Source organism: Lactuca virosa, chromosome 4 (genome assembly GCF_052849685.1).
Source record: "Lactuca virosa cultivar CGN04683 chromosome 4, Lactuca_virosa_CGN04683_v6, whole genome shotgun sequence".
NCBI lineage: Eukaryota > Viridiplantae > Streptophyta > Magnoliopsida > Asterales > Asteraceae > Lactuca > Lactuca virosa.
In genome coordinates this window covers 536719580-536735245 of record NC_136429.1, presented here as the reverse complement: position 1 = coordinate 536735245, position 15666 = coordinate 536719580, and the positions used below count along the sequence as shown (strand labels likewise).

At 38.7% G+C, this 15666-nt stretch overlaps 1 protein-coding gene across 1 annotated transcript; it reads right to left on the bottom strand.

Moving 5' to 3' along the window:
* LOC145107218 (uncharacterized) lies at positions 1–640 on the bottom strand. Its single transcript, XM_079044057.1, has 2 exons — positions 159–640; positions 1–40 (listed from the first exon to the last, which is right to left on the bottom strand). Exons 1-2 carry the CDS (start codon positions 638–640, stop codon positions 1–3), a joined length of 522 nt encoding a protein of 173 aa, XP_078900183.1.
* Between the last annotated feature and the right edge of the window lie 15026 nt (positions 641–15666).

The following is a 15666-nucleotide window of genomic DNA, read 5'->3' as shown; positions in this document are numbered from 1 at the left end:
CTAGCGAAGGAACAAACCAACAGAAAGAACATTGTTCAAACTAAAACAAATACAAAAGAACAACAAATGACAATTAAAGACATCCCCAAAACGGATGTGTTGACCATTATTCCCAAGTGCACATTACTTGTTTACCCCTGCATTTCAACCAAAAATACACCATTGATTTTACGGCTTCAACACCAGTTGCGGGCTTTGCGAATACTCCTTTAAACACACAATCATTCCTGAGTTTCCATAAGTTCCAGATAAGTCCATGACATATGGTGACGAATCTCTTTCTCATCTTCAAATTTCGACCCCATCCGTTTGCATATTCCAACAGTTCACCCACAGATGTGAATGAGTTATGTTGCACACCACACCAAGAAAGGATTTTATCAGTAACAGAACGAGCAAATGGGCATATAAGTAGTATATGATCTGCACACTCGGATTCATTGATGCATGCACCGCATGTAATCGTCGTGAGGTCAATACCACGAGATCGTAACGCCACCGCTGAAGGGATCTTCTTTTGTAATGCCCGCCAAATAAAACAATTGACTTTATTAGGAGATACCTTATTCCATTTGAAGACAAAGCTGGTTGAGGCGCAAGAGGGGGATGGGGACAATTTTGATGCAATCTTTTTCCACATGTTACTCACCGAGAATGTCCCACTATTATCTAGGATACATCGCCATTCATCCCCACCTGGTACCAACCTAACTAGATCAAGATCCCTATGTAAATTGATCAGGTTGAAAAATCAACTGTGTCTTCTACTCGAATGGACCAGTGTCCTTCAAAAGTACCCTAAAAAAATCTATCTGCCACCAAACAGTTCTTCCTTGATTCAAGCTCAAACAGTGATGGGTACTTGACTTTTAAGGGCACCGTACCTAGCCATCTATCGAACCAGAACAAAGAGTTTTCACCTGATTTTATGTGCACTTTAAAGATGTCTTCAATCTCTAACCCATGTTTTTTGAGATCAGTCCTTGCTGCAGCAATATTCTTCCAAACACCAGGAACGTTCCTGCGTGATAGATAGTCATGTGGTTTGTTATGGATATTATGAATCCCTTTTATAGTGCAACTCCAGATCGAATTTTTTTCCACTTTCAGTCTCCACCACCACTTGACTAATAAGCTTGTATTGCCTAGACCACCCTCAGATTTAGGGGCCACAATTTTATCCCACGACACCCAATGGATCTTCCTATTATTTTCATCACCACCCCATAAAAACCTTCGGCGAATCCTCTCCAAAGCCTCAGTGACTGCCATCGGTGCCTTAAACAAAGAGAAGAAATAGGTTGGGAGATTCCCCAAAACTGAGGTAATTAGGGTCAACCTCCCACCGAAAGACAACGCCTTTGCTTTCCAGGCTGAAAGTTTTGACTGAAATTTATCTAGAATCGGTTTCCAATTTTTTATTAAGTTCATATTTGCACCCACCGACACACCAAGATAATTGAATGGGAATGTGCCCGCTTCACAACCAAGGATGCTAGCCCAATTTGCGGACTCACAATCTGAAGCCCCGATCCCGAATACCCTAGATTTGTGGAAATTGACTTTGAGACCCGAGGAGGCGTTGAAGCATTTGAGGATCCGTGATAAATTTTTAAGATTGGTTCTAGACCATTCACCGAAAAATAAGGCATCGTCCGCATAGAAAAGATGTGATAAAATGGGACCGTTGTTCGGGATTTGAATACCTTTGAAGATTCCTTTGTCTCTAGCTGCCTCCAATGCAATATTGAGACCTTCCATTGCTATGATGAAAAGAAATGGGGACAATGGATCGCCTTGTCTGACCCCTTTAGAAACTTCGAATTCTTCTGTGGGAGATCCGTTTATAATTACCGAGGTACGCGCGGAAGTAAGACACCCGTGGATCCATGATCGCCACTTGCTGCCAAAACCCATTTGGGCGAGAATGGAGTCAAGGTACTGCCAGTTTAAAGAATCGAATGCCTTATCGAAGTCTACTTTGAACATCAACACCTTTTTTTGCACTTTATTAGCCCATGACAACAACTCATTTATCACCAAGGGTCCATCAAGAATACTTCTACCTTCCACGTATGCGGATTGCAGATCACCTATGAGCCCACCAATGACCTTTTTGAGACGCAACGCTAAGATCTTGGAGATTATTTTATACATACATCCAATGAGACTGATTGGGCGATAATTGGTGAGCGAGATGGGATCTTTAATCTTTGGAGCGAGAGTGATGAATGATGAATTGCATCCCCTTGCTAAAGTCCCAAATTTGTCGAAGTGAATAACAAAATTCATCACGTCTACTTTAAATAAATCCCAGTAGGTCTTGATAAATTTAAATGTTAGTCCGTCAGGCCCAGGGGCCTTGTCACTACCGCATGCCCAGACCGCTGTTTTTACTTCTTCAAGCGTAAATGGAGATTCAAGTTTAATTGCCTCCATCATGGATACAGACTTGAATAGTGGACTGATGAGTTTAGGCCTCGAAGTCTTAGTCTCAGTGAACTTGCTTTTAAAGAAACGGAGAGCTTCCCCTTTTACTTCATCTACCGCACTGGTCCATTTACCATTCACCATTAAGCCGTTAATTCTATTCTTCCCATTCCTGCTGTTGATAAATCCATGAAAAAATTTTGTGTTCTCGTCCCTCCTGCTATTGATAAAGCTAGATAATTTAATGGATGGTAACGTGGCTTCCTTAAATGCCGATTGCATTAATTACCCTACCCTTCTTGATGATGGTGAGATAGCCACGTCGATTTCAAAGGCCCCTCCCCCCATACGCATTAATGAGGGCATCCTTGAAGGGGACAAGTCTCTTAATGATCCAAACTTTGCCTCTCACTCCCCTCTCAGGCGCGTGGAAGATCCCCCCCCCCCCCCTCACAAAGCTGCCAAATGAAAGTGTTGCTGAAGATCACATGCCTCCTACTCCTTTAAATGTTGCAGGCCCAAATGTCCAGCCCAATGTGCATGCTCCCCTATTACGAATTTAATTCACTTCGGGCCCAATAGCCCAAGAAGTATCCAGCCACCACTTTCCTTTGCTGGAATATTAAAAGGTGGTGCTGGCCCTTCGTTTTTTGAGCCCAATCCAATGAATCACGATGCTGCTAACCCCGGAAATCAAAACAGTGCTACCGAAAAAATTGATATGATATTTTCCAAGCCTATTTCTCTTAATTTCATCAATAATATTGAAATTTTGGAGGATGATCACATCTTAATTCCTAAGGAAATCATGGAAAAGAGTAGAGCTCCGTTTGAAAGAACTTTATATGGTTATTTTGTGGGAAAAAGGCTCGCTTTTTCGCTTGTCAAAGATCGGCTCGAAGACCTTTGGAAGGAACATGGGATATGTGACATCTTTATTAATAACGATGACATGTTCTTTTTTAAATTCGATAATGACAAGGGTATGAATTACGTCCTTCAAAAGGGAATTTGGAAGATTAATGGAATCCCGCTCTTCCTTAGGAAATAGGACCCGGATGTTTTTATTGAAAAACCAACTCATGATCGGGTCCCCGTTTGGGTTAATATTTTTGGCATCCCCTTAGAACTCTTTAATAAAGATGGCTTAAGTCTTATTTCTAGAAAACTTGGAAAGCCTTTGGAGGTTGATTCCTACACCTCCACCGTGTGTGAGCGGGCTACGGGTAGAGCGGTTTATGCTTGTATTCTTATTGAGATGTCGGCTAATGATCCTTGGGAAAATTATATAAAAATCAAAGCAATCACGGCTAAAGGTGCCATATCTACCACCCTTAAAGTGGAGTACTCTTGGAACCCTAAGAGATGCGATCATTGTAAAATATTTGGTCATGAGCTTGCCTCTTGCCCTACTCACACGACCAGCATTCCCGTCCAAAAGACGGCTACGCCCACTCCGAGAGAAGCTGACATTGAAGGTTATCAAATGGTTAAAAGGAGAAATATACCAATTCCTATCCCTAAAAAGAAGGTTCAAGTTGACAACCGTAAAGGTAAAGGGCCTGCTCTAAAAATCGCTCAAGTCTACAAGCCTATTATTCGTGATCAAAAAAAGAAGAAGAATGTGTCGTCCAACATGTTTGATGCTCTCTCACATCAAAGAATTGATGACACTGAAGACGATTCTAGCATCCGTCCTGTCATCCATCCTAGAGATACCCCCCCCCCATTTTCTGATACACATCCGAGCTCCTCTCACGGTGGCCATATCTCTATTCCAGTTGACCAGGGTTGATGTTTTTTTTGCTTTTCACGGTGGCCTTAACTTAGTCTTATTTTTATTTTTCTTGGGCGTTTGTCCTCATTTTTTTGTAATTTCTTTTTTATTAATAAAATTTGCCAAGGGTAATCCCTTTTATCCAAAAACCCTAAACCCTAAACCCCAAGCCAAGAAGTCCTCCTTTTTTTGTTTGTTTTGTCTTTGCTTTGGGGCATGTCCCTTTGCTTGGGCTTTTATTTATTTTTCTTGGGCGTTTTGCCCTCTTTCTTTGTAACTTCTTTTTTATTTGAATAAAATTTGCAAAGGGTAATCCCTTTTATCCAAAAAAAAAACCCTAAACCCTAAACCCTATACCCTAAACCCTAAAACCCAAAACCCTAAACCCTAAACCCCTAAACCCTAACCCCTAAACCCTAAACTCTAAACCCTAAACCCTAACCCCTAAACCCTAAACCCTAACTCCTAACCCCTAAACCCTAACCGCTAAACGATAAACCCTAACCCCAAAACCCTAACCCCTAAACCCTAACCCCTAACCTCTAACCCCTAAACCCTAAACCCTAAAGCCTTACCCCTAAACCCTAACCCCTAAACCCTAAACCCTAAACCCTAAGCCCTAAACACTAAGCCCTAAACCCTAACCCCTAAACCCTAAGCCCTAAATCCTAAGCCCTAAATCCTAAGCCCTAAAACGAAAACCCTAAATCCTAGACCCTAAACCCTAAACCCTAAACCCTAAGCCCTAAGACTTAAGCCCTAAACCCTAAGCCCTAAACCCTAAGCCCTAAACCCTAAACCCTAGGGTTTAGGGTTTAGGGTTTAGGGTTTAGGGTTTAGGGTTTAGTGTTTACGGTTTCGGGTTTAGGGTTAATTTTTGGAAAAAAGGGGAAAACCCTTGGCAAATATTATTAAAAAAAAATTACAAAGAAAGAGGACAAAAGCCCAAGAAAAATAAAGACAAGCTAGAGCTAAGAGATATGCCCCAAAGCAAAGACAAACTAAAAAAACAAAAGCAAAGAACTAACTAAATAAAGACCTAAAAAAACATTGATGTGCTCAAAAGTACCTACTAGTTTTAAATTTATATCCTAACTAACTGAACTAACTAATATGCACCTAGGTAGTGTACCTAGTCGAATTATAGAATAGTTTGGGTAAGTCGGATGTCAAACACAGGGAACGGTTTTAACTAATTAATTTACCTACTACTAAGTTAACCTAAATTTCTAGCTAAGTATTGGTTTATATCTAATTTTGCAAGTTTAGATGAACTTAATTCTTGACACAAATTCAATCAATAATCAAAACACTTCTGTTAGTTCGATTCCACTTTCTCTCAATGGTTTATAAATTAATTATGACTACTCTTGTTGGTTACCAATTAAAACATTATTAGCAATTCAGTTCTAAATTCACTAATATCAATTAATTCATGTAGGTCTATGTATGGTCACACATAATTTAACACAAAATCAATCGTTGAATAATATTGGAGCTATGTAGGATTGGGTTAACAAACACAAATTATGGTCATAACATGAGTTCTCTAGCACAACCAAATTTAATAATTCAATTCCTTAACTAAGATTGGTTCGATCTTTGTAACGCCCATGTTTCTGGGCTAGGAATTAATGTCGTTGTAATAGTCTAGGTTAACCTTTGTAACCCGTCTTGAAATAATAAAGATGTATTATTTGAGTATTATGTGTTTTATGCTTAATTGTGTGGCTTAAATTAATTAAGAATAAAAATAAGCGTAAAAATAAAATGTTAGATAAAACCAATATCAATACATGAAGATGTAGTGGTCGTGGCAAGGTTTCCGAAAATATAAAGAATGCCAAAATCCGAGTTATAACGAAGAAGTTATGACCTGTCGAAGTTTCGCGACAGAACCGGCGCGACACTGCGTGACGTAAATAGTGAATTTACGATAAAGCGATATTTTGGCCTTAGTGATCTAAACGAAAGTCAAAGAGTTCGTTAAACCGAGAGCGTGCATAAAAAGAACGCCCAAATCTGACTTCGTGTGAGGAAGTTATGATTGTTGTGGTGTTGATTATGATGGCATGTGCGAAATTAGAAAGATCTAGTGAATCATTCTGTAAAATCAAGAACACAAGGAGTAAATAAATCTTTGTAAGCTCATATTAGATCTAGAAAGGATATACAAATGGGTTTGTACACAATTTCTCTCTCTAGTCTAACACTCCAAATGGTTCCTTTACATAATGGGAGTCACTCACTTCCTATTTATAGGAAAGACTCAACTCATTTACCCATACAAGAGGGTAAGCCTAAAACACAACATCCAAGAGTGACTTTGCACCCTAACATTCTCCCCCTCAAAGTTAGGATTGGATGTCCCGGCTTCAGTCTCCAACGAGCTAGTTCGATCAAGACCAAACTCCCCCTCGAAGTAACACCGGTCTTCAAATCCGCAAATGAATATTCGACAAACCCGAGAAGCTTCGAATACCCATCATTCTCCCCCTTTTTATAATCAAAAAATGATTATAAAACCCACTAAGGGTGAGAAGTGCCCGATGAATAGTCTTCACGATACTCCCCCTTGATGTGTACCAAAAATAAATCACCAAAAATCTTGCACGGAAAAACAATCACGAAAAAGCCACAAAAAATTTCCAACTTATGAAAATTTTTGACTTTTTGGGTGAAAGTTGCAAGATTTTTCAAAAACCGGGTAAAAATCGTCACTAATAAAATTCTGCAGGGACCCGTTGCGGCAAAAACAACCAAATATGCGAAACTCTAGCCCATTTGCGAAACTGGGCATAAAGCGTAAATTCGCACAAACTGCAGGGACTTGAAATGCATTTTCTTCAATTTTCAGCAAAAACAGTCCTTTTTCGAATTTGGGTACAAACTGCCAAACATTCGAAGCCTCATGGACTATTTTCGAAAATTCTTCCTTTTGTGCTCCAAACATATGAAGAATCACCCAAACATACGAAGCTTAAAAAATTTTCGAATTTGGGTGAAAAGTGTCAAACATACGAAACTTGGGTTAATTTTCGAAGTGTCAAATATTCGAAGGTTCAGGGGCTTTTTTGAAACTTTTGCTTTTTCAATTCATACGAAGCTTTTTGATCATTCATACGAAACTTTGCATATTCGTGCGAAAGTGTAGGGACCATTTTCGAAAATTCGCCTTCTTCTTCAATTCGTACGAATCCAACCTTTATCATTCATACGAAATTCCAAACACCCCTTCGTATAAATCTACACAATTTTATCCTTCGTATAATTCCCAAACAAACACCCCCTTCGAATCTAAATCATCTTCCCAGTCTTCAAAAGCATTTAACCAAACTCTTCCTATGAAACTTCATCTTCAAAACATACGAAAAAAAATTCACAGCCCTTCGTATGAAATTTTGTTATCCCTTCCTTAACAATAACCCAAACACAATCGAATTCAGCTACACAGACATCGCTTTCAATACAGGGACCTCAAAATCCAAGTAACCATCGATCCTCCAAACCATCTATTCGAATCTCCAAACCAATTGACTTCTCTCATTCAATCCTTGACACCGATAGCTTCGAAATCTTCATCCCCATATCATGACGTTCCCAATATCAATCGAACAGACCATTAATTCGTTTAACACAAAATCAGCTATCGACATTAAAACCAAAACAAATTCGTCCTTCGTTCTCAATGTCAAACTCATCTTCTTTCAAAACCATCTGTTCGTCATCGATGTTTCACAAAAGCGAAGCCTTTTATCCAAATAGATTGAAATACAATTTCATCCCAAATCAAACTTTTGTTACTCTAACAATCAATTCGTTCCAAAATCAACTCTTCACATACGACCCCAAAGCGAATTCGATTCCCAACTCTTCATTCATTTGAAATCGAAAATCAAGCCTTCATCAACATTGGCCCTTTGGTCTTAATACACATTACACACTCGTCGATTTCAGTCAACCCAAAATATCAATACCGTTGATTATTGACATCTCGTTCCTTGTTACCAGACCCTTCGCACATCAAATGCAAACCTTGCGACTGTAACACCAACGATTACTAGTCATCAAAATTACGAATCGAAATTGAATCAAAACTTAAATCAAATCAGCCTTTGTAATTGCTACATGGATTCTCCACTAATAAAAACAATCGACATCCAATCTTTGACCATTTGACTTTTGAACTGCAATCAAAATCGAAGGATCGTCGATTTCAACACTTTTGATAATCAATCTCAACTGATTTCGAAATCAGTCAACCCAGTCAACGAGCATTTGTCATCCAAGAACATGAATTTTGACTTTTTAGTTTGACATGTCATTCTACTCTCTCTATCTGTTCTAACGATCTCCTCAAACAATCAACAACAACAATAAAAAAAAAATCTCGACTCCAAGAACGAGAATCATTCTAATCCAAACTTTACTTGAATCGAGTCTTCGATTTTGAATGTATCAGATGCGACGACTTCATTGATTATAAATGAAAGATGAACACTGATATTTGCAATTGAATTGTGGTTTGGGCTGAAGGAATTAAGGATGAACAGTAACCATTTGGGCTCACAATTTAATGATATTGGATCGAAAACACTTTTATGGGCTCAAGTTTATACAAGATTAGTATTAATTTCGAAAATGGATCAGAAAGAATAATGGGCTCAATCATGAATATGAACAATGGATATGAACAGTGAACTCGAACTTTTTAAAAGAAAAAAATTTGGAAATATGATTTTGATTTTTGGAATTTTGATCTTAACAAGAATAATTGGATCAACTATGGGGTTGAAACAGATTAGATCCAATGAGACAAATCGATCAAAAATGAAAAACGAAAAATACGAATTGAAATCACGGACGTTTTGGAATCCATTTGAGAATTTGAGATACCTTTTTGACGAATCGAGATCCATTTGCAACGAACGAATCAAATTTAGAAGATCTTGGTTCTTTAGTTGGAATAAGAAAATCTCCAATTTGAACATTGTACCACCCATTATGTGAGATGTACAACTCGTTCTTCGTGTTCTTCGTTTTCTTCAACGATTCAAGAACATCTTCAAAAGAACCACCAACACATTTGGGTTTTGACTTCAAATTCAATGCAACCTTTGGAGATTGTTGCTTTGGAACCCAAATTTGCTTCACGGATTTAGACTTCACAACATTTGACAATTTTTGTGAGTAAACCCGCTTGTTTTTCCGATTAATCTTCTTCTTCTTTTTCTTTCTCATCTTTTTGCATCTTGAAGACTTGATTTCATGAACAAACCCACTTTCCACAACTTCAACTTTATGAGTTTGAATCAAATCTTTTGGAGTTTGATACTTGTGAATTTCTTGGATCACTGGCTTCCGATAAGGAATCATTCTTTCAAACGAATCACAAGAACACAAAATATCATCGGTTTGAACTCCAATCGAGCAAAAAACTTTTTCATCATGAAAATCAACTTGAACTCCTTTTTCTTGAACATCAAGAACATGATGATCATCAAGAACATCTTCAACAAACATAAGAGCATGGAGATCACTTGGGTTATCAATAAGAGAAATGAAATACTTATCAAACAATTCTTTTGCCTTTCCTTCATGTTTATCTCTCTCATTCGTCAAGTTATGGAAAACTTTAGTCAAGCATTCAATCTTTGAAAGTGGTTGAAAAATCAATCCTCCATGATCATCCTTCAAACCTCCATAAGAAATCAAAGTATCCCATGAAATCATCAAGCCTTTCAATATTAATCCAATGAATTGTTCTAAACCGATTTTGTATTTGACATCTTTAACGATCACAATCCAAGAATCATACTCCAAGTAAACCGCCATTTTTTATCACTAGAACTTAAAGATTTCTAGAGAGAGAAAGTGATTTTGAATGGGTTTTCTAGAGAGAGAAAGTAAAAATCACTTGAATTCTAGTGAAGAAAATCGAATTATGAGTAAAAAAAATGATGAATTCGATTTCTAGAATCCAAAAACTCTCCAAATCATGAAGATCAAAGATCAAAAAATGAATCACCAAATCAAGATTGCCACCATGGATCAATTCTTGATGAAATCAAGAACACCCGCTCTGATACCAATTGTTGTGGTGTTGATTATGATGGCATGTGCGGAATTAGAAAGATCTAGTGAATTATTCTGTAAAATCAAGAACACAAGGAGTAAATAAATCTTTGTAAGCTCATATTAGATCTAGAAAGGATATACAAATGGGTTTGTACACAATTTCTCTCTCTAGTCTAACACTCCAAATGGTTCCTTTACATAATGGGAGTCACTCACTTCCTATTTATAGGAAAGACTCAACCCATTTACACATACAAGAGGGTAAGCCTAAAACACAACATCCAAGAGTGACTTTGCACCCTAACAATGATTTTTCTAAGTTCCAGCTTAGCAGTATGTAGCCCGAAACTCGAATTTGAGATCGAGTGATTTTTGGTCGAAACAATCTAAACGAGAATCGAAGATCTCGTTAATTGTAGTGCAACGGTAAAAAGACAGACGAAAACGGACATCAGATGAAGAAGTTATGATTTTATAACGGAGTTTTCCTGTCCCGGCCTATTAAAAATAATATAATAAAAATAAAGTCAAAATTAGCCGACGGAGTCTAAACGAAAGTTGTAGAGCATAGTCTCACCTACGCGTGGATATAAAGAACGTCGAAAACGAAGCTCGTATGAGGAAGATATGATTTTATGAATTTTTTAAATAATTAAAATATATAAATAAAATTATTTATTCGGATAATATCCGAATCCGTGACTCGGCCGATCTAATCCACCCGGTACGCCCCGCATACCAGGAGTACGCCCAACGTACAAGTCGACGAAGCATTACGCCCCGCGTAAACTTTAATTACGCCCAGCGTAATCCGGTGCTCAGCACCCTATAAATAGATCTCGAGGGCTGCCGATCTTGGTTGCTCAAATTCTTCTCTTTCACCCCTTTTCTTTCTATTTCTTGGCAATTTATACCCCCGAATCCCCGGTATCAATCCCGAGACCCGAAGCAAGTCCCGAATCCCCGAAGATCCCGAGAAGTAAAGTTTCCGAGCCGAATCTCTGTCCGCGTAAAGCCCGGTTTTGGAGAAAACATCCCGGTTTTATCGGAAAATATTATTTTAATAGACGAGGTGCTGTCCGATCATCGTCTTATCAAGTGAGTGTGTAGTTACTTTCTTCTAACACATAAATACGAAGTATTTCCATAAAATACGTGCTATGTGTTTATATGTTATGTGTTATTTGAAATGAGTATCGGTTGAATGTTTTGTACATGTTTTATGATGTATATATATTTATATTTTATCTACATATATGTTGGTTAGAACATGGGTAGATAGTAATGTGTGATGAAATAAAAATAACGAGAGGCCTCGATGTGATTGTGATCTAGTCATTCAGTAGAATATGGATGATGACCACGGACTTTTCTAGACAGTTCTGTAGAATGCTGGCAGGCTCATAACCTGTAGGTGTTGGTGAACTTGGGTGTTCATTTGCTGTATTTTATCCCCCTCATGGTTTCCTTAGGACATTCATTGCTGAGGAAACCCCTCTGCAGTAGTGTCCTCCCCGATGAAAATCCTAGATTAGGTCCCTTGTAATAGTAGTTGTCATAGGGACGTAAAGTGAGGATAACGGGAATGGGTAATCGGGTTATTGTTGGTTGGTGAAATTAAATATAATTATTTATTGTGGGATGAAAACCCTATATGCTCACCAGGCTCCCAAGCCTGACCCACTTAGTTTCTTTGTATTATAGGTAGTGACGCGAGAGCATAAGTTGGAGAACTTGTGAAGATCTTTTTGTTTATAGACCAGTAGTTTTATGAAATGATTTGATAAACCTTATTTTATCATGTATTGTTTTATAGACCAGTTGTTTTATTGTTTATGCTTTTGTGTCTGTATCGGAACATGACATCCTGAGTTTTGATATATAATGAAAATACATTTCTTTAAGAAATGCTTTGATAAACCTTATTTTATCATGTATTGTTTTGGGGACAAATTCCGCAACTCTTTTAAATCAATGGATTTACTCTGAAATTATTTTAAAAGCATAAATGAAACCGGTCTTTTCTGGCCGTGATTTTGGGGATGTCACAGTTGGTATCAGAGCATTAGTTTAAGCGAACTAGGAATTTGTAGGATTTCTAGACTTAAACTTAGAATGCTAAGTGAAGATTTTGAGATAGTGTCTGTTATATTTTAGACACGAGCACTAGTTTATTTTAGGAAAGTTGCCTAAAATGCTTTTATGTGCTAAATGTTATATGTTTGCCATATATGATATTATTTGTTCGGATCTACGGTTTGTTGCCAACTAGATCTGGAAACCTTATGTGTTTAGGATTCTAAGCGTAGGATTACGGTATTAGAACTAGCATGTAAACGTTTCGGAGTGATAAGGATGATTTGATTATCTATCGTGATTGAGGATCTAAATTCACCTTATTCGGTGTATAGATCAAGAATGGCAAGAACAAGAAGCGGAGTTGGAAACGCTAATGAAAACAGGAATCAACAGCCTCAACCACCAGTGATTGAGCAAGCTCCTTTAGTAGCTGCAACACCTGAGCCAATGACAATGGCTGGGGTACAAATGATGATTCAAACTATGTTGGATCGTCAAATGGAAGAAACGAGGCGTCTGCTTCGATAGAATCGTGAAGAACTGTCAATTCACGTGGAAGAGCCCGAAGTTAATGGAGGGCAGTCTGAAGGAGAGAACTTTAGTGGGATAATTGGTCAAGACAACTCACCGATAGATCGACAAAACAACCAAGATGGAGGGAATAATGGACTGGGATGCAAGTACAAGGACTTTTTGACTTGCAAACCATCGACCTTCACTGGAAAGGAGGATCCGATCGGAGTCATGGATTGGATCTATGAAATGGAGCTGGCCTTCATGACGTGTGGTTGCAAGGGCAAGCTGCAGACCACGTTTGCAGTACTGCAGTTCTGGGGTGGGGCTGTTCGTTGGTGGAACACTCTGGGGAAGACCCTAAACCTTAATGAACCACTGCAATTGACACGGGCAGAATTCTTGATGCAGTTCAAGCGCAAGTTCTGCTCGGCCCAAAATCTGTTGGAGTTGGAGAACAAGTTCCTGACATTGACGAAAGGCAGCATGTCAGTTGACGATTACACAAACGCCTTCACAGACAAGATGGATTTTGCCTTGCGCATCGTCCCCGACGAGCTGACAAAAGTGGATCGGTACACAAAGGGACTCCCATGGGAGTACGCAGTGCCAGTACGTCAGGCACCTACTCTGGAGGCAGCTATTTGGGCTGCCAAGTCTGTTGAGGACATGATCAAAGGAAGAACCGCCAGTAAAGTTGAAGTTGGTTAAAAGATAAAGTTTGAAGGAACTTCAGGTTCCAACAAGAAAAGCAAATTTTCGAAGTCTGATTCGAAAAAGTTTGGAGGAGGAAAAGGAGGCGAATCGAAATGGTGTGAGAAGTTCAAGAAAAAACACTCTCGGAAATGTAACGAGGATGTGACCTGCTACAAGTATGGAAAGACGGGGCATTATGCCAATGAGTGTCCGTCCAACAAGAGAGTGTGCTTTGGGTGTAATGAAGAGGGGCACATTTTGAAAGACTGTCCGAGAAAGAAGGAGGCAGCAAACCCAATATTCCCCCAAAGCCTAAAGCAAGAGCTTTCCAGATGACACTGGAAGCTGCTAAAGAAGAAGCTGATGTCGCTTCAGGTACCTTTCTCGTAAACAATTTGCCTGCCCAAATTTTATTTGATTCTGGAGCCAACTACTCCTTTATATCGCATGAATTTGGTAGAAAACTAGCTTTGCATGTTGATAGACTAGATAATGCTTTATTAGTCGAAGTTGCTAGTGGCAAGTTTGTACCTGTTAGCCATCGTATGAAAAACATCTTAATCGACATGAATGGGAATAAGTTCCACGAGGAATTATTGCCTATCGAACTAAATGGTTTCGACATCGTGCTGGGAATGGATTGGCTTAGTGCCAATGATGCCGATATATTATGCAAGAAGAAGATAGTCAAAGTAAACCCGCCAGGGAAAGAGTCATTCATGGTGTACGGGGACAAACGCAGAGTAAATTCTGGGATCATTTCATTGATGAAAGCCAGAAAGTGTTTGGCCAAAGGATGTACATCATACCTAGCATTCGTGATTGATGCTAAGAAAGAGAAGAAGGAGGTGTAAAGTATTCCGGTGCTGTGTGATTATCCGGATGTATTTCCTGAGGATCTTCCTGTATTACCGCCTGATAGACAAGTGGAGTTCAGAATAGACTTGTTACCTGGAACAACCTAAATTGCAAAAGCACCTTACCGATTAGCACCAACGAAGATGAAGGAGCTGATGATGCAACTTCAGGAGTTATTGGACAAAGGTTTCATTAGACCTAGTTCATCGCCCTGGGGAGCTCCGGTGTTATTCGTGAAAAAGAAAGATGGAAGTATGAGAATGTGCATCGATTACAGAGAGCTGAACAAGGCAACAATAAAGAATAGATATCCGTTGCTGAGAATTGATGACCTGTTCGATCAACTACAAGGTTCAAGTTATTTTTCAAAGATCTACCTGAGGTCAGGATATCATCATCTGAAAGTAAGAGAGCAAGATATCGAGAAGACTGCATTCAAAACACGATATGGACACTACGAGTTTTTGGTTATGTCGTTTGGACTAACCAATGCTCCAGCAGCATTCATGGATTTAATGAACAGAGTTTGTAATCCGTTCCTTGATAAATCTGTGATAGTGTTCATATATGACATTCTGATTTACTCGAAAAGCCAAGAGGAGCATGGCAGACACTTGCGAGAAGCAATCTAACATCAAATCAAACATGCTAGGTATACCAATCAAACACAAGACATAACCAACAAGCAAAGTCTAAACTAATATATTAAAACCATGAGTTCCAGCTTCATCTAGCTAACAGAAGCCGCTACATTTAGCTGGATATTCTAACAAATAAGCTAACACAAGTCATATTTAAAAGCATATTTAAAAGTACCAAACTAAAAAGTGTATTATGACTTATTCTTCTTCCTTGGTGTTAAGAACAGTTCCCAGGCCCTTGGACTCTGTAATTTTCGACTTTTGGAACTTCTCTAAGCCAACTAACCTCCTCAAAGTCGTAGGGATCAAGGATATATATAGTTTGTGGATTTGGTCCGATTCACGTCGTGAGCCTTTAAGGTTCACCTCGTGAATCTAGTAGATATTCATATTCAACACGGATTCTTGATCCGCGATGTTTATCTTCTAGAAGGCCTAACTCACGCCGTGAATCTTCTAACACTCACCTCATGAGTACATATTTTTCTGAATTTCTTATCCTTCAAGCCTTTAACCTCCAAAGTTCCATTCTTTAACGCATTTAGTCCCTTTTCTTCAAAATGCCTTCTTTTTTGTTACAACATACAATTTGAC